At 42.2% G+C, this 20487-nt stretch overlaps 2 protein-coding genes across 3 annotated transcripts in view; both read right to left on the reverse strand.

Annotated features, from left to right (window-relative positions):
- Nucleotides 1-342: 342 nt before the first annotated feature.
- Nucleotides 343-11428, reverse strand: hspb8 (heat shock protein b8). Its single transcript, XM_056375678.1, has 3 exons — nt 10516-11428; nt 6793-6856; nt 343-1693 (listed from the first exon to the last, which is right to left on the reverse strand). The coding sequence occupies exons 1-3, from the start codon at nt 10940-10942 to the stop codon at nt 1519-1521; spliced, it is 666 nt and encodes a 221-aa protein (XP_056231653.1). The 5' UTR covers nt 10943-11428; the 3' UTR covers nt 343-1518.
- A 350-nt stretch (nt 11429-11778) lies between these two features.
- The window catches only part of srrm4 (serine/arginine repetitive matrix 4), a 63683-nt gene continuing 54974 nt past the window's right edge, over nt 11779-20487 (reverse strand). For both annotated transcript variants that reach the window (XM_056375675.1, XM_056375677.1), the window contains exons 9-13: nt 18439-18761; nt 18036-18230; nt 16337-16438; nt 16080-16235; nt 11779-15534 (exon numbers count right to left, since the gene is read on the reverse strand). In XM_056375675.1, the coding sequence (XP_056231650.1) occupies nt 15252-15534; nt 16080-16235; nt 16337-16438; nt 18036-18230; nt 18439-18761 (1059 nt within the window). In that variant the 3' untranslated portion in view covers nt 11779-15251. The remainder of the gene's footprint in view (nt 15535-16079; nt 16236-16336; nt 16439-18035; nt 18231-18438; nt 18762-20487) is intronic.

Consider the following 20487-nt stretch of genomic DNA (forward strand, 5'->3'; position numbering starts at 1 on the left):
ATTATTGTTCCAGTTTGGAAACTTTTTAAATTCAAACTGATCATCCCTCTTGATTCCAAAACACAGAGATGATTACATTATTTTGCATCACACAACATGCAATGGAACTGCACCAATTTTTTGCACTCGCATTCAAAAGCTCTGGCAGTGCCGCCTAAACTGTGGTCGGCCCATTCTGCAGAACACAGCAGTGCCACTCTCACCCAGCACTAAGCCCTCCGCTAATCTGCTGCCCAATTCCTTCTGTTATCCAACAATAACACCACAGGCTCCTCTGGATCCCTGGAACCGGGCCCGCGAGTGGCATGGTTCTCAATAAAAGACACAGATGTGAAGACACACTGAGAGATTGGCTGGACATTTTTATTGCATCAGCCAAGACAAAGACATCAACAGAAAAGAAGGCAGGAAACAAACGTCTTTGGCAAACAAGTCAGCCTGTCCGCTCCAACAATCATGCAGCAATCTTTCTGAATGACTCAAATAGAAAAGAAAAATTCAAACCATATTGCAAAAAACCTGGAACACTTCAGTTTAATATTTATAATGAATTGGTACATATTAAAGTATATTTACAATACACTTCGGTAGAATACAGTATTACTGCACACAATTCACCCTCTGCTAAGCTACAAAACTTGCGTTTCTTGTCAGTTTAAGTGACATTCATTAACTAAAAGAGATAAACAGCAGTAGAACTGTCAAGGCACCCGAGTAAATAAAGGCACATTCATATTTTTTTTTTTTAAACTAAAGGAATCACGTACAATATGTTTGATGCAAAGATTGTTCCACTAAATGAACTTCATGTTAATATAAATATAAATATAAATGTGATTCTTTAGAAGTTGACACGTATTAACTTACTGTTTACTGAGAAGGCTATGATTGCATAACCTTGTATAATATTAAAGCTGCACAAGACAAATTAACACTGACAAATGTTGACCTTCAGAACCTAGAAAACATGAAATGTGACATCAGTTAAATGCTGATGACATAATCATGTTTACCAAACCAGCTGGTCTGTGATCTTTCTGTAATAAAGGAAAGGAAAAAAGGAAGGAAAAAAAGGATCTGAAGTTAAAGAGTCCTGCTTTTCCTGGTCATATGAACTTTGGGTTTAAATTTAAATTAAAAAGGGAAATGGAACTGAAATAGACAGAACACAATATCTTTGGGTTTTGCACTTAATCGAAAAAAAAAAAAGGTATATGAAGATGTCACCTTAGTGTTTGGAGAAAAAAAGTGATGTTACTTTTTACAATTTATTGATATTTTATGGACAAATGATTAATTGAGGAAATAAAAGGCTCTTCATTGTAAAAATTTATATTTTCTACATTAAAGTCTTGCCTGGCGCAGCTTTAACATGCAAAATGGGACTTGAATATCTCCTAGTATATTTTACACATTTTAATTCCAGGTTTGTAACAACATGAAGCTGAAGGCCACAAATTTCATATCAAACTTGTAAGTGATTGTGCAGGGTGATCTGTCATGTTAGAGGGTCGGGGTTTAGACCATCTGTGCCTCTTGGGGTTTGGGGACCTCCACCTCCTGCGTCTCGCCGCTCTGGGAGCCCTCGTTGCTGAAGAGGTAATACGGAGGCGTCTGCCGAGCTTCGATGATGAGGACGCCCTCGGGGGACAAGGAGGCGAAGACTGTCAGAGGGTCCACATCTATGGGGATCCTGATCAAACAGAGAAGGAGGGAGGTAAGAGAGAGTATGGAGTGTCTTTTATGCAAGGATAGAAGTTTAGTGTCAAAAGTTTACACGGTAGAAAATCTGTAAGCTGCTGTGTGCGTTCAGTGTGTTTAAAAGCACGAGTGGGAGGAACAAAATCAGGAGAGCGGCGAGGAGAAACAGCCTAGAGACACAGTTAAGTTCCTTCTTGGAGGTCATGAAAAACCCTGTGACATTTCACTCTGTAAGAGCTGCCACGGAAACACTGTTAAATGCTGGGATTTTTTTTATTGACACTTTGTCAATACCCATAAACAGCCTCCAGTCGAATGATTTTAGCAAGAGAGAAAAAAACGCTCACCCTGTCCTTCTTGGCTAGCACTCAGTCTACACTCACAAAAACTACCTCACACCCAGGAGATGAATTGAAAGCTATCAGGAGTTTTCATTTAAAATCCTGCAGCTCTGCAACAAAGTGGAGGGGCAAGAAATCACATCCGATCCGGGTGTGAGGGTGTCTGCGTATACATTCTTAATCTGCTGTTCTCATCTGTCATATAGGCAACAGCTAATTTTCTGGAGGTTTTTTTCTGCCTCTTCACATCATGTTTTGACATTTCTCACGCTGAAAATGTTTCATTTTCCAGAGTGAAGTGGAATAATTGGCTCCTAAAGCTTACAGGAAAATACAAAGTGTTGATGGAAAAATCGGCCAGAGCTGCAGTTTGTAAGGGCTTTGTTTCATTAAACAGTATATACACTTCAGGAACAATGATATTTTATGATCTTAAATTATCAAACAGATTGGCATTTAATTAGAAAGTTAATTTCAGGCTTAATTTCAATCATTTTGTAATGAAAGCCTCCAAAACCTGCTGTAGAGCCACACACACAGAGATCCAGGCGAACTCTGCTCTTGGCCAAATATGGGTATTGTGGGTTTTCGGTGCGAGCAGCCAAGTGTCTTTGGGAGTTAATATAAACACCAGGCTGCTCTGTTCAGAGGACGAGACCGTGTGTCTACCCTCCATTTAATTAGAGAGGACTCTCCACTGGCTTCGCACTCCACTGAGAAATACAAGTCAGAAGGGACTGAAGACCTCACCTCGCAGACGCAGACAGACAGAGAGGTGAAGTCAGTTCCGTTTGTGTGGTCAAATATCACATACAGTGTCTCACTGAGCTTTAAAGGTCCGCTTCAACAACAACCTCCAGACCTAACCAGACTCACAAAGGACACAGGGAAAACCCTCCCTCAAAAAACTAATGAAAAATTGGATTAAACTTGGGGCAGGAAACTCAATAGAGATCCCTCGTCCTCAAATGACTAGGGCTGCGACAGGAGGTATAGATGGTAAAAGGCAATTACCAAAAAATAGAGAGAAATGTGTAACAATAATTGAAATACAGACTCCAACTGTAGGATTATAGTAAATCCAATTTAGATAGAACAAGACCAACACAATATCTCCGAAAGAGATAAGTTGCCAGAGGTATGTCCCTGAAAATGGAGGCCACGGGCAGTCAGGTATGTGTCGGGTGTGGCGGGAGGGTAAGTGGACGGGGGCAAAAGACAAAGGACGGACAAATGCTCAAATATGCATGGATTCTGTAGATGTAGTAAAGACCACCGTCAAATCTTCTAATTTAAAATGACGGGCTTTTTTAAAAACAGTTCAGCTCCACTTTATTAAACAAGACCATGAATCTGAAGCTACGCTAGCAGTTCTGGACGTCATGGTCATAGTGGTGCATCAGAATGCAAACATGCTCACAGTGATAATGCTAACACGCTAATACTTTACAAAAAATACTCAACAGTAAAAATTAATCTAAAAGTTAATATTTGAGGTCGGTGTTAGCCAGTATTAACTCCAGTTCTAGCCACACAGATGTCTACACACGTTTCAGTGTCTCTGCCCCCCCCCCCCTTCTTTCAAGGAGCCAATTGCCGCGAAGCAAAGTTGCTCCCTCTGACAAAGTCAAATCACTCAGCCGGCCCATTACGTGGGACTCCGGCGGAAACCTTATCTGTCCAGCTTGGGGAGTTTATTTACCTCTAGCAAGTGCACATTTTATCTCAGACATTGATTTTGTACAGCTGCCAAAACACTGTCCAATATGCTTTTCCCCTGCAGAGATGGTGAGACAGAGAGAGACAGGACAGTGAGGCCTGACAGGAGTGTGTGTGTGTGTGTGTGTGTGTTCATGTAGAGTGTGTAGTGTGTAAAACATACAACCCATATGCTCCTTCCCACACACCCAGACACAGCGCACATGTGGACCGAGTGATATCATTATGTCTCACGAGAACAGAGACAGAGAGAACATGAGATTCCTGAATAAAAAGCCGCTCACACTTTCACTCACTCACACACTTGCACACGCGCACACACACACACACACACACACACACACACACACACACACACACACACACACACACACACACACACACACACACGCAGATCGAGCACATTGTGTTACAGCTACTTGATGTGAAATTAGAAAGTCACCTTTGCCCTCAAGGACGGATTTAACAAACAACATTTTTGGTTAATAAATGACGTATTTCTAACTTGTTTGGATCAGGGAGCTCAACAGTAAAATGTATTCCTGGAACTTGTTGCACTGTTTCCTGTATCTCATCAGTCTAATGTGATCCATGACGATGTTCTATCAGTCTATTGATTTGTGTGATTAACTGTGAACTTCTCAGAAACATCAAGGTACTTCACTTAAACTGCTGCTGTGGAGGGAGGTAACACTTAACTGTGTTTGAGGTAATCTAACAGTTACTTCAGTTACTTTGCAGAAAATGTTTTTAAATATGACACATACTGTATGTTCAGGTCATAAAATATATTATAAACTATTATAAATCTAAATACCCAGCTGTATGTAAGGTAGCTAAAGTTCCACCAGCTGCAACATAAATGATATTGAATAATAATCCAATAATTTAATGACATGATTTTATTCATAATTGATTAACCTGACAATTATTTCCTCAATTAGATAATATAGTTTATTCTATAAAATATCAGTGATATAGTGAAAAATGTCCATCACACCTTCAAACGGCTTGTTATCACATAAGAGAAAGAAAAGCCACAAATTCTCACAATAAAACGTTGAAACTAGTTTTTGGCGTAGTTTTAAAAAACAAAAAACAAAAAAGCAGATCAGCCGAATAATTGTCACTTAATGTTTTAGTTGATCGACAAATCAGCTTATCGCCTAATCGTGTCAGCTCTATTTAATTTGAGAGAAGCTTTGAACGCAGGACTTTTACTTTCTAACTGAGTATTTTTAGAGCGTGTTGTTGCTACTTTCACCAAGTAAAAGGATCTGTACACTTGGAAGTACAGAGGGTAATAATGATACAGTAAGTATAAACGGGTCTTACATTTAAACACGTCAGGCTGGATTGCATCATGGTTTTCAAATCTTGATATATATTATTCTTTGACGAATTCAAGCAGAAATAAATAAAGCATAGATAAAGTTTTTTGCTGCAAAAAGACAGAATAAAAAATAAAAGCTGAGCCACACTAACTATGCAAAAGAATGTCTCCTCCATGCTATCTCTGCCTCCCTGCCTTGCTCTCACTTTCATATAGCTGGTGGATTTGTGTATTGAGGCCAGTTATTTATATATGACCCCTCCCTCCCTCCCTCTCTCCTCTATATATTCAGGCTGTCACTGGTTTCAGGTTTTGCTCTGCTGATGAGCACAGGCCTGATCTGAAGGTTTCCCAATTAAAAGGATTGCGATATGGGCAGGGGTGCGGGGCTAGCACAACTGCTTACTAATTAGCCAACAGGAAATAAGCGGAACAGGAGTGACGCGCCTGCGAGACGGCGGTCAGCGCCACTGATTAGTGCTGCTGTTTGAAGTCTTCCCACTGCCCAATTAAAAAAAGCGACGGAGGCGGAGAGAGACGAGCAGGTTGTGGGAACTTGTGTGGCTCGGTGGACTTGCGGAACAACATGAACGCTGCTCTGCACACCAGCACTTATCCATGTAGTGCCTGCTTCAGTACAGTATTCGTAGGTGTTGTTTTTGTCAGCGGCAACTGGTTGTAGCTGACAGGTTTTGATTGGAGGGTTGTTTGTCCACTCAGGGCTGATATGAGTCTGGAGCAGCTGTTCAAAACTATTTTAAGTAAGAGATGTGGACATGGTATTGACTTTTACATTCTGAACAGATAAATACATTTACATTTACTCTTTTGGAAGATGCTTTTATCCAAAGCCACTGACAAGTGAGGGACATCAGTGATGATGTCATATGGCCTTTATCAAAACCTCACTGGAGCTGTTAGTGACAACCAATAAATACATTTTGTTTTATCTTGGTTTAGGCCACTGTGTGCAGAATTCATATGTGATTATAACATCTTTTAAATCCTTCAGTTTGCATAAGTTTTGCGGTGTTTGTAGAAGAATTAGTCAATCCCAGTGAAAACTGCTGAAGTCTGTTTGTTTCTTCCAGCAGGTGTCAGATTCGTGGGGGAAAGAGGAAGTTGTCATGTCTACTTTTAATATCAACCAGTACGATCAGAAACTTTCAATGTATAAAGTATGTATATATATATGTATGTATGTATATATAAATACGTTTTCTGGCTGAAGCTTCTGTGACGGAGGCTGGCTTGAAAAAAACAACAGGACCTTAACTTCCTATTGTGTTTTTTTTTTTTTTTACTTGAGACCTATTATTATGAAGCCATATATACATATATATATATATATTATACCCTGGTTCTCTGGTAATTTTCTGGCCTCCCTCTTTGGGAGCCACAGCTCTATAGCATTCTCATGTATAATATGTGCAATGACTTAAGCTAATATTCCACAACAGTGGTGCACAGTAAAATAACCAGTTTAATTTAACACTGCCACAATAAAAGTCTTAACTCCTGTAATATTTCTATTAGTCCACAGCTATTACAGCGACCTCAGAACCATATGAGCTCAATGGATGCACAAGCAGTAAACTGTAGATCTGGAATATGTGGCTGCACATACATGAAGCCCTTTGTGGGGAAAACAAGGAAAAGAGAGCCGTGATGAACGGAGGTCACTGAAATTATACTCACTGTATCTTCTTTGTGAAATTCTTTGTCACGATGCCTCCTTCTTCCTGCTTCTCTTCATGTTTCCCTGTTAGGAAGAATAAAAATCAAATCAGCACATAAGTGAGTGAGGTGAGTGACCTTACACGACTTTATGATGACGTTCAACATTGTGCAGTAGTTCAGCGAGGTCATGGATTATAAATGAACAGGACAGTCATCATATATCACCACATGGCTCTACTAGGGGTATAAATGAAAAGGTGTTGGGATGTAGGTGAGATCGAAACAGATTTCATGCTGCGCGAACAGGTTCTCCATCGCTCAGTCCCAGCAGTGTTTTTGCTTCCACTCCTCTCGGGCGGGTTACAACGAACACGCTGAAATGATGAAACACCCGCTCATTCCCTTTAGTTGCTTCCAAAAATGGGTCTCCTGCAGAAAGACACTCACACATGTTGGTCTGAAGTTGGGGGAGAACAGCTAGGCCTGGAACCCTCCCCTCTGCCCTCCCCTCCCTCCGCCTACTCCTCCGAGCTCTGTTTTTGGCCGCTCTATCTCTCGGGCTCGCCAGCAGCTGCTCTGGGGCTGCTAAATGTCAACGCCCCCGCCAGCAGCGTGGCCCGCCCCACCCCTCAACCCCCAGGCTCCACTATGTGCTACCTTATACCCCCACAGTGACGTCCCTGCCTGTCGAAAGTGCTGGACTCCACCAGAGAGAACTCCAGAGACAACTGAGCTAAGATCGCCAGTGAAGTCATGAGATTATTATGAAAACCTCATCGTGACTTCAGACGTAAAACTGCTCCCTCCCCAGATACTTCATGAATAAACGAGGTTTGCCTCTCCCTTGTTTTCTGGTCTCTTACGACAGAGACGCCAAATTCCAGATGCTCTGAGTAATACTGTATGTTCTGGGAGGAGAGATAGCAGATGGTGCCTTATCCTAATTGATGGGGGGGGGGTCTTACCCAAGGTTGCTAAATCCTCAACCAAAGTAACTCCACATCTCGTCACCTTGTACAATTTCTGTGTGGTGTACTTTAACCCATCCCTAACCCACTGTGTGTGACATGGGAGTGCTGTTGATTTTCCATGTAAGGAGGACGAGGCGTCGGGGGAGCAGAGATGATGACGGACTCTGATTGGGTTGTTGGGGAACGATGCGCTTTCTGGGGAGAGTTGTGAAAATGCCGGTAACAGGGTCCGGAGTGAAGATGAAGATGATGATCAAGGCACGACCAGAACTAACAGGAAGGAGTTACATTGGCCTGATGGCACCTCACACATCTGGATACAGCTTGGCAGCTCTACTTCTACAAAGGTGTAAGCAGTTAAAAGACTGAACTGTAGCAGGCCATGACCGTTATATATATACATATATCATTGTTGCTGCTGATTATATCTTTGATTTTATGTTCTGAATGTCTTATTGGATTTCTGAGGTGTCCTTGGGTGTCCTGCAAGGCCCTTTGTAAATAAATGAAGTACTATTGTCATCATAATGGAGGATACAAATCTTATTTTATACAGTCTAGGCCTGAACGATATGCAAAAGAAACCATATTGCAATTATTTTTGGCACATGTTGCGACATGAGTGCTGCGTTTCGTTTTCACTGAAATAAATATAAAAATGATGATGATGTAATTTTTGTCTGGGCTTGTGCCAAACAGACATGTTCCCTTACATCTGGAGAAAATGACTGGAAGGTTCTGGAGCACCACAGTGCCTCATCTATGGTCTGTTGTGATACATTTTTACCTCAACATAAAAAAAAAACTATTAATATTAACTTATATTGCACTTGGCCATATTGTAATTTCAATATTTTGATTCATTGTTCAGCCCCTAATCCAGTCTGTGACACAAATAGAAGATGAGTGTATAAGTTCAAAGATTTGTGGTCACTTAGAGAAGGATTCTGGTTGTTAACAGAAAACAACATTGACTGTTTGTGGAAGATGCGATGCTTCGTTGACCCAGCCAATCTGCCACAACTTACTGAGAGGTTTCCACCTTCCTAACCCAAGAAAACAGTCACTGTGTGTCAGCTTGGTTTGTGTCCATTTGATCAACTGTCGAAATGCTCTTAATTCTAAAGCTGTGTTTAATCATTAGGAGCCCATTGGTCATTTCTGCCATTTACAGGGTTAATCCAGCCGTGCCTGTCTGTGACAGAGTTGTCACATTATGAATCATCTTCCAGGGAGCTTTTAACCGGAGAGACACATGCTGTACATCACGGCCATGTCACAGACGCTTCCTTGTTAAAGATTTGTTAATTCATGCACTGAAGCTCGTATCACACTCCCTGTCACACTTTTAGAACAAGGGTCGAGTCGCTGTGGCAGGCAGGCCCAACATGGCCAACTGGCATACCAACAATGTGTTTATAAAAAATCTCAGAGTGCAGGGGGCCTGCTGTCCTCTGTGCCCTCCTCTGTCCCGGGTGTCCCTGGAATTCAACTTCGTCCTGCGAAGCTTCGACTTGAGGAAGCGACTGCTACAACTTACTCCCACGATAAGTGACAGAGCTTGAACGTGACGCCAGGGGAGACAAAAACCTGCACAGACTGCCATGCCAGGTCAAAGCGAGGTCCTATTTCCAGAACATTCTCTCCAGTGTTTAATGGCAGCAAGCCGCTTGTCTTATTGTAAACAGAGACTGTTGTCACGGGCCTTGCCTTAAATCTAAATCGAGCTCATGGGTGACTGAGGGAATGATTCTCCAGGAATCTGAAACAGGTGTCTAAGCTTGAGGATCTGCCTGCCAACGTGCGAGTCCCAGTCCCCAAAATCTGTCCGGCTCTTCCAAATCAAGACTCATTATTGCTGAGACCATGTTGGAGGCCTACCGCAGAGGCTTTCATTGTACTGCTTCAAATCTGCTGCCAAAGAGGAAGATATGATATTTCTTGGCCAGATTAGTGAGAGGGTCCTCAGATAGTTTCCTACTAAGGTGTTGTTTTGTTGTTATGTCTCACACGGTGCTTTGTCTTGCCTGTTAAAGACATTTTGTCTACACGTGAATAACAATACAAAAGATATTGAGGGGCTAAGCAGTGCTGTAGTGACAGGTTTTGGAAATACTGAGGTCAGAGGTCCAAATTCCCTCAGTGAAATACTATACCTTCAAGAAACAGGACCAAAAAAGCATGTAAACCTGAATTAGAAATAATATAACTATAACTGCTCAGTTGTATTTTCTGTCACCTTTTATCTGACTGAACTTATTTGTTTTTCAAAGCTGTTTAAAAGCCAAGAAATGCAGTTCTTATAGAGAAAATAATACAACTTTAAATAAGACATCAAGATAATATAACATTTTATAGGATTTTTGGCCTAGAAAGTCAAGTTTAAAGACTAAACAATAGCACAATACACCTTTAAAAAAAGATATATGATCACCTGGAGGTGGCTCATTATAAGTAAACCCTCAAATTCTCATGAGCAATTCAAAGGACATGACCTCAGTGTTTTCATTTGTACCCCATGTTTAAATGCACGCTGGACAGTAGGTGTTGTTTTTAAATGTGCTCTATAAATAAAGCTGAAATGACGATTTCTCATATCAGTATGACCTGATGGTTGTCAGTGGGTTCACTCTGACCTCCAGCTGATGATCATAAGACATCTCAGGGGTAACAAATAGCAAATGTACATAAAGTTTCTCCAGTGAACCTGGTTGGAAAGTCACGTAGTGGTTAAATTTAGTTCACATCTCTGCCAGAGCATCCAACTCACCTGACACTTCTACAAACCCGTCTCTCGTTTTCACGTTTAATTCCTCTGGTTTGAAGCTGTGGACGTTGACGCAAACTTTCCAGGGCTCCCCCCCGGTGGTGGTGGGGGAGCTCCGGGACGAGGGCTCTCCGTACCTGCTGGTGTACAGCGCGGGGCCTCCCGCGGACTGACGCGCGGGGAACCCTGAGCGTAAACTGCTGCTGAAAGGCGAGGTGCTGAGGCGCGTGCTTAGCCGGCCCGGCCGAGCCCAGCCCGGCCAGTCCATCGCCAGATCATCGGGGAAAGGTGGCATCCCAAATTCGTCATCCATAAACCGAGACGCCATCTGCTCCCTGAACGGAGACTGATCCCTGAACGGTGACTCTCCAAAAGGATCCCTGGGAAACCTCTGCCGGCTTCCCATAGTGTAGAAGTCTCCCTCTGCCATGTCCAGCCGAGTTCAGAACCGGGAAAAGTTCAGCTTTTTGTACCAAAACAACCTTCAACCAAAACTTCTTTCTTTTTTTTCTTTCTTTCTTTTTTTTTTTTTTTTTAAATCAGAAACGTCTTATACGTCTGTGTGGTAAAACTTTATCTCTTTTGGATTACGCGCATCACCGTTACGCAATCAGTCACCTGTTGATCCAACAACAAACTCCCAAGTTGACATCAAGTTTCTTAAAACCTTCAAGTGAACTGAACTAATTCCTGCTGGCGGCGGGTTTTATACTGGACCCGATTTCCCAGACGGTGAGTCCGCACAGAGCAAGTGACGGGAAAGTGCTGGGAGGATCTGGAGAGCGTTCACACTGCAAAAAAACACCCACGTCAAAACTAATACTAAACCTTCACATCTTTCCAGTAGAAACACACGGGAATAAAAGAACCTCTTGTTCTACTCCGCGTGAAGCTTTCAGCCGTGTGTCCTGGTCAAAACACGTGAAAAGGTTTAAATCAAGATAAAATTACTTGCTGATGTGGATTTTTTTTTTTTTTTTTTTTTTTTTTTTTTTACAGTGTAAAGGCAACAGCTGACTTAAGACCAGCCTCCCCCTTTTACCAAATTAAGTTACCGTCAACATGTCAGTCACACACAGTTGGAGCTCCCTCCTCTGGGTGACTCACTGGCTTTTTAATAGAAAATAACGCAGAGCTTCATGTCAAACGCGCTGATGTCACAGTACGGATAAAACAAAACAGCTAACAAGTCACCTTAGAGGAAGACGGCCTCTTATTCACGGCGGTGTGTTTTCATCTAGGACATAAAACAAGACTGCGGTGGCGTTTTATTCAGAACATGATTTTTTTTTTCTTTTTATATATAGCTTATTCTGAACACGCAGTGAAAGAGGGGGAGATGGGGGGGTGATTTCATGGGGTTATGGCAGGGACAATTCAATTTCCAGGTGAAACATTATTACAATGTGGAAATCACACTGACTGACACAGGATAAAATGTGACAGTATGAAAAAAACATATGCTTTTGCAATATGTGCCTTCCTATGGAATAAAAAGGGGAGAGTATGCATAATTTAACACTGAAACACAGGAGCACTATTGCTATATGACCTTGTTATTGGAGTTTTTAAAATAACAAGACATGATCAGAGGGATCTTATACACAAAGACATCTAGAGTCCACTGATTGATGCCTGACTGGCATATTGTCTTATTTTCCTACTTCACTGGTCAACGCGTCATATATCCATAACATCCAACAAGGCCCGAGTCACATTCTGTAAATCAAATAACCACACCTTATTGTATAATCAATACAATGCAGATGCATATTGTCACCACAGTAATTACATATTTAAAATTGTTTTGCACAAGAACTGATGTAAACTTTACATTGTGAGGTGGGGGGGACGGGGTCGCTGGCCCGGGTGCCTGTCCAGAAAGATTATCAACATGACCGCACAAATCATCCACTGGCACCTAGTCAACACCGGGTGACACGAGTCATCATCAGTTCATAGTTTATGGGGGACTCATGTGCCAAGTTTGTTCCTCTTCCGGCGTCATATTTCCCTCATTCGTCCAATTTAGTTGACATTCAGGGAAATAAGCTGAGAGTATTGAGTGCATAGAGAGCAGTCTGTCAGGCCTGGAGCAGTCACACAGACAGGGTGATGGATTTGAAATGATTGAGAAATATAACTCTTAATTATGTGGAAAGGCAGTTTCAAACTTTGCAGATTCAAACTCTGGAGCCGAAGCAGCCTCGAAAATCAACTTTAAAGGAGCAGTTTGACATTTTGGGAAATATGCTTATTTGCTTTCTTCTAGAATTAGACGAGCAGGTCGATGCCGCTCTCGTGTCTGTGAGAGATAAATATGAAACTATGATCAGCTGCTGGCTAACATAGCTTAGCAAAAAGAATGGAAACAGATGTGAAGAGCGTCTGTTGCCTCTGTTCAAAGGCAACAAAAACAGCAGCTCAAAAGCTCACTAATTAACTCATAATATCTTGTTTGCTTTATCCATACCAGAACGGAAGAGTAAAACCCTCAAGTTGTGGTCTTACAGGGGTTACGTCTGCCACCACAAAACCACAACTTGTCGTTTTAAACTACATATAATGACAGTTTCTTTACCTCCAACAGAGCTGGACTACTTAGCTGTGGATTGTCCACTTGTTCGCTCACTCATCTACTCACCCACCATATAGAGTTTACTACACAGAAGACTTGCTGAGGGATAAGTGCAGACAGCAGCTGATACATTTCAGACTCTACTTGGAAGTTAAATTGCTACATCATTATGTCCCTGATATTTGTAATTATTAGCTCTGCATCTGCATCACATATGAGGCATCTGTCAGTTCACCTCGGTGGCTCACCTGATACTGCAAATCCAGCGGCTAATGTTAGCAGCTAACCTGTTAGCGAGTTGACTTCACCTACAGCACGAGACGGGCCGCAATGCATGATGGTCGAGCTTGCTCGATGTAGTGTACATCTTCTGTGCATTAACCTTTTGATGTGCCTTGCAACTATTTTGTAGTAGAAATTCTTTGTAGACAAAAATTTACATTTGAGCTCTACAAAATGTTTGATTCACTATATAGTCAGCGAGTGGATATTCCCAACAGAGCCCTTGTTTTCAAACTTTATGCTAAACTAAGCTAACAGGCTGCTGTCTGTAGCTTCAAATTCAGCAAACAGAAACGAGAGTGGTTTTGATTTTCTTGTCTAACTCTCGGCAAAGAAAAGCGAATGAAGATATTTTTTCCCAAAATGTCAAACAACAACAAAAGGCCAGACAGGAAGGATCTCTTCTGCCGCTCCTCTGTCTTTTCAACATCTGCTGCCACTTTGAGGTTTATGTGCGAGTTAGGCGCCAAAATAATTTACAACAGACCAAAAATAAATTACAGCAGTGTCATAATAACTATAAATTGACAGTGTTGCATAGAAAGATTGACCACTACTGAGAGGGACCACAAACCAATAAATATTAAATAAGTAATAAATATGTATGGTGCTGCACAATTCAAATCTTGGCCTTACGTTGTGATATAACACAGTTGATATATGTGTTTGGTGCCAGTGTTGTAGCAAGAATACATTATTCAAGTAAACCAAGAATTGGTGCTGTTTGTAAGTTCAGGCTTATTTTCAACAGGTTGCAACCAGACGAGGTTCTGCTTTTTTTTTTTAATCCTGGGCTTCGAAAGAATCAGATAAACAAAAACCAGACTGATACAGACGGTGTAACAACAGCCCGAGATGTGGATTTCAGCTCTGAAATCATCTTTAACCTTAACAGCAAATTCATTCAATGTTTTATTTGTCATGTGTTGTCAAGAAAAAAAAAAATTGAACATTTTGTCAAAAGAACCCGTCCCCCGTCCCTGTGCAGTGTTGTGATTGCTCTCTGTGGCATTACATGGACTGACATTTCAATTGTTTTCCACTTGATCAGAGGACAAATTAATTTGACATTTGAGCTGACAGGCAGTTTGCTCGTCGTCGGGCCGCCCTCTCTGTTTCATTTTTGTTTTGTTCTTCACCTTGTGAAGTGCTGAGATCAGAGCGGTAAAACCTTTTTCCTTATTCCCGATAACGATCCCTCTGAAGCCATTTGTAAACAGCTGGATCACACGGCTCAAATGTTGCCTCTGCGCCTCACTTATTGGTGCAAAATCTAGGACACACATAACTGTCACGGGATAGTAAATGTTTGATGTCCTGTTAAACGCGGCCTCTCTCAGACTCTCTCTTTAACTGGTGAATCTGCATATTGCAAGAAAAAAAATTGAATGGGATTTAAGCCATTTAAACCTTAACATTACACTTCATTTTAAAGAACCATCAATCTTGAAAAATAAATATCACATTTATCATTTTAAAGCATAAATTTAAAAGAATAATTTAATGGGATGTGCAGAGAGATGTAGATGTTGGTTGAGTAATAGAGGGATAGTGTTTCTTTGTTTCTTTGTGCAGCTTCTACTGTAAATATCTAAGAGATGAACAGTCGCAGGCCATTGTGAGTGCTGATGCAAGAGGATGCAGTACAAGAACAAACCAAACAAACAGAAAGACATTCAGTCTCCAGTGGTCTCTGTGGGCAGAGCCAACAAGACCGCCTCGTGAAAACCGCGGCCGTGTCCCCCTGCTGGGACATTTTCACTGAAGCGTCAAAGCGGAGCACGGAGACACACACAGTCGATTGCTCCAACATCCACTGTCCTTGGTCTCAAGTGGAAACCCGGCCGGCGCTTCAGTCCCTTAATGTGCTCTGGGAAACTTAATGCCTGGTTTTGTTACGTTTGTGCAACGAACCGCGGCTCCGGCTGCGACTGCGGGTCCCAAAGATTGAGTTCCAGGATGAACTGCGACTGTAGCTCCTGTAGGAGGAGTAACTGTGGCTCCGGCTGCGGCTGCGGCTCCGGCTCCTGCTCCTGCTGACGCTGTGGATCGGGCTGCGGCTGCGGCTGCGGGTGAAGAGGCTGCTCCAGGAGGAAACGCTGGTGGAGCGACTGCTGGACGAAGGACTCGGCCTGAAGTAAGGGATGGGTCGCTTCCTGGCACTGTGGAGACGCAGAAAGATAAGAAACTGACATTAAAGCTGCAATGTGTATATTGTAATCAATCTTAAAGTCAACCTAATCAATATTTTTATAATGTGAAAGAGGTCACTCGTCACTAACACACAACAAATTATCACCTGACTGTATAGTTCCCCTCAGCTTTACAGAGCAGTTCAGCATAATAACATAAAATGTGTCATTATAATGTCTCTGTGTTTATCATTAGATCTTTTCTAAGATCAGTGTGAAAGTAAATAAAAGTAAAAGCTAACTTTGTGGCTTGTGGTTTTTACATTTCAAATTGCCTGTGTTCACCATCTGTTTCTTTCTGCACCTGTGGTGACTTTAAAGCTGACGATTATCTCATCCTTGGGCTAAATGCCATTTCAAGATACACAGCTCATCAACACGGGGGAAAGATTTCGGGCTGGGGACGAGTCCAAACGAGGAGGTTGTGGGCGGGACCTCCAAATGTGTTTTTTTTCTGCCTTTAGGCATAAAAATGTATATTGTAGTTAAAAATAACCAGGCTGGGAAAGCGGTACCTTGTGATTCGGCGTGCTTCCAGATGGCTGGGCGAATCTCTCCTCCTTTTCTTCATAGGAGAGTAGGATTTGCGTCTTCGTCTCTTCCCACTGACCTTATGCGCGTGCTTCACATCCGTCTCTCTGGAGCTCGATGTTCTCTTTCTGTCTCGCAGTCTGGGAAGCACACATAACAGTGTGAAAATGTAAATGTATACATGTTCTCGTGCAGCACTAAGGAGGACGTGTTAGCAGCTGAGACGCTGTGCGTAGTTCACCTGTCATCACTGTATCTGGAGTAGCTTCCTCTGGAGCTCAGGCTGGCCACGCTGCCTCGTCGCCTCAGGTCGGCTGAGTAACTCGGAGAGCGCGAGTACGAGCTGACAACGAGAGACATGACCGTTATCCCCATGTGAGCAGAAGTTATGATTCCACAAAATGTTGCACAATTTTTTTATGCAACTTCCCGCCTCAACAACAGACTGGATTGGAAACACAGAGGCTGCAGCAGCGGGTCTCAAACTTTTTCACTTCAAGGATCCCCAAACATTAGGGACAGACCCCCCTCTGATAAGATTATGTCCCTCTCATCTTATTACAGAATAGACAAACATTCTTTCATTGTGTTACATATGATTTATAGTGAAAATAAATAATTCCCCTTTTTGATGGGAACCCCCAGGGACCCCCACAAAGACCCCTGGTGGTCTCTGTAATGCACACGAGAACCACTGGTCCACAGAAAGGGACAGAGACCACTCTACTTATGGAGGAGGCATAAGTCATTTGATGTGTGCAGAAAAGATGTTGCTGATGTTGTGGCCAGTGCCATGTTCTTTGCTGCGATCTGCTGGGGCAGCGGTGACACCGGCTCTGTGCTGGGGGCCCCTCTGGAGTCAGCTGTGGAGAGGAGGATGTTGCACGAGCCGTTGAACATCATCCCCTCCACCACCTGCTTTTCAAACATTGGAGCACTTGCAGTCGGGAGAGTTCAGCTCCGCCGTGACAAGAAACACTACACAAAGTCTTTCCTGCCAGCTGCCATCTCCCCTGTGTCGGGGGAAGCGACCACTCTGACAGAATAGTTCTCCTTGTGAGGGACACACTGCTCACCTGGACCTTTGATTATTTATCACATTATTCTGATCTGTCAAGCTTTGTGCAGCTAGCACCACTGCACAGGGTTTATTCAACACACAGTATCTTAGCTTTAGGTTTATCTTTAGTCTATTTCTATCTATCTATCTATCTATCTATCTATCTATCTATCTATCTATCTATCTATCTATCTATCTATCTATCTATCTATCTATCTATCTATCTATCTATCCATCCTAGCATGGCGACAGTGACAATGCTAACAGGCTGATGTTTAGCAAGTATGATTTCACCATGCTCAGCACCTAGTTTAGTGTGTTACAGTAACAAGCTAACATTTGCTAATTAGCACTAGTACACCCGGGGCCGATGGGAATGCCATTAGTTTTGCAGGTAAACCACAGAACTGAACTGGAGCAGCTGAAGCTCAGGAGGAGGAGCGGGTCGTCCACCAATCAGGAGGTCGGGGGTTAGATCCCTGTCCAAGCGTCCTTGGGCAAGATACTGAATCCCAAATTGCCCCCGGCTGTGCCATCAGGGCATGTGTGTATGGGTGAATGTGGCTTGTATTGCGAAAAGCGCTATATAAGTGCAGTCCATTTACCATTTGGCCTGAGGAGAACATGAATGTGTGAACTAAATTTTATGTAGATCCGTCCAATAGCCCCGACATTCACTCAGAATCACACCAGTGAGCCTCACGGTGGCGCAACAAGAAGTGAGGGGATCACTAGTTGTTAGGATTCATTGTGAAATTCTGTACTAAATCTTTTGCTAAATGGGATACAAGTGGGTGTTCGTGATGCAAAGAAAAGTGCTACATAAATTCAATCATCACTAAATGTCTTATTATGCACAACATATAAGTGGCGAACCCACCTGTAAGATGACATCGACGGGCTTCGAGAGTAGCGCCCGGAGTATCTGGAACTCCCTGAGGATCTGCTCCTGCTCCTGCTGCTGGACGCCCGGGTTTTCAGTCTCCTCCGAGATGAAGCGCTCATCCTCTGTGAGCGGCTGGAGGTCTTTGGAGGTCTCACGACCTCTACCCGACACCCCAAGGTTATCTGCTCTCTGCAAAGTAAAAATACATTAAGATGCTTTACTGCTTTGAGTGATAAAGCCCAAACTGCATCCTGGGCTGTTCTTCTCCCCCTCACAAGATGAATATTTATTCAATATTTCAAAAGAGGGAAACAGAGCGTGGAAACACAAGATAAACAGCCCGCAATTTTCCTTGGAAGCATTCATTCAGATGGATTATTTATTATGAACACATTACCTCTTGCTGTTTGCACTGAACAGGGTCGCAGACAAGCTATCCTCCCCGTAAGGTTTGCATAAGGACGCGTAGCTGGTGACAGAGTTTCCTGAATCGGAGGCATTATCTCTGTCAGCGAACTTCAGCTTCTCCGGAGAGGCCAGGCGTTGACAGTGGCTCCTCTTGTTGTCAGTGACACTCGCCCGAGAAACGCCGGTTTTGCTCGATGGCGGCGAAGACGTGTCATTCCCAGAATCGTAATCGTGCGGACCGTCGGTCTGCCTCGATAAATGCTGAGACCCTTTTCCGGGTAAGAGCTCGCTTCCAGGTTTTGACGACAACATCTGCAAACAGACAAACAGGCTGGAGCTTAAAACCAAACGTGTGTTGATAAATACAACCTGCTACCTGTTTTTGATGCACTGTGAATACTCTAGCACAAAGGCATTTATTCCCTTGAAAACACAGAGAACAGATTTTTTTTTTCTTTTTTTTTCTCAGGACAGAAAACTTTGAAAGATAAAGACATCATGCAAATTTTGAAGCATGCGATTAACCTCAAAAGAAAAGTTGGAACTCAACTTAAGTCAAAAGAAATCAACAAGAAACAAATTTAGATAAAGTAAGTCTAAAATAAAATAATTGTATGAAAGGAACAACAAAGGAGCAGAGAAGAAAGAAAAGACTATGCGTGGAAAAAAAAATCATCTACCGGCTCTAACTCCAGTGAAGAGAAAAAGAGTAAACAATATCCCCATTGAAAAGCCTCAGTTTAAAGAACATTGAACAAACATCACAAAAATGGGTATTATGTAGAAATGAAAAGGATTGCAGACAAAGAGAGATCCCATCAGTCTAACTAAGAAAGCCCTCAGAATAGGACAGATGACTGTGCTCTTTCTCCTGTGAAAAAGTAAATAATTAGCCTGCACCGACCTACAAGTAAATCCCTAAATCTGCGGATAGCATCGACTTACCAATCAAGATTTCCTCCTTAAGTAGGTAAGGTGTAAGAAAAAGGGAAGAGCGGGCAACATAAGTGCATCATTAGAGTCGTAAATTGCAAGAAAAAGACAATAACCCTCTCTTCAAACCCAGAGCCAGTTAGACTTATAATGGCATGTTCCTTTTTCTTTCCTTAATGGTGCATTGTTTTGGAGTTTTTTTTTTTTTTTTTTGGGAGCGAGAGTACTTTAAATGTGCGCTTGTATGTGAGTACAACTCCCGCAAACTCAATTGAGTTTTCACACATGGAAAAAAAAGGATACTGAGTCTCCGTGGATCATAGTTGACCAACCTTAGAAGATCATGATCTCTCTCTTTACTTATTGATTTTACGAGACACTCAGAGGTTTATCCGGTCAGTCCTCTCAAAGATTTTCCATTATCTACCCTACGGACGACACAACAGACCAACCCTGAGGGAAATTAAACAAATCTTTGTTCTTCTACCATCCTCTGTACCAGTCGCATCTGCACACAATCTGTGTCCAGTGGTAAAAGATTTCACTTACAGAGAGGCAAATGTTAAATAAAGACATTCCTCAGTGTCACCTCGAGACATTTTGACAAGGCTGCCTTCAAATAAGTATTTCATCTCTGCCTTGGTAATTTTTTCAAATGCTTCTTGTGTGCTTTCCTTTCCTTTTGGTTGTTGCCATCACAAAAAGAAATTGATCACTTACATTTACAGAAACGTTGACATATTCTATAATCAACCACATGTATGTTGATTATTCATGTTCAGTGGGTTCTGTCCTGTCATACCTACCTTTCCCTTTATGGTTTGCTTTTTTGGGAAAGAAATATTAAGCAAAGATCATTCTGCATTTCTTAGGTTTTATCCACCAAACCAGAACCCATGAATAAATAAATAAATGCAAATAACACTGAATAATGCAGTAAAGCTGACCCCCCCCCCCCCCCAGTAACCAGCTGTGAAGTCCTCCTGAAAGTCTTTGGGATACTGAATGCCAGGCATGATTCAAAATATGGATTAATTTATTGAATTTCAATTAAAACCCTGTGGTGTGTAATTAAAAACATCTGTCTCTGCAATTAGCATAATTT

This window comes from Seriola aureovittata, chromosome 5 (genome assembly GCF_021018895.1).
Source record: "Seriola aureovittata isolate HTS-2021-v1 ecotype China chromosome 5, ASM2101889v1, whole genome shotgun sequence".
NCBI lineage: Eukaryota > Metazoa > Chordata > Actinopteri > Carangiformes > Carangidae > Seriola > Seriola aureovittata.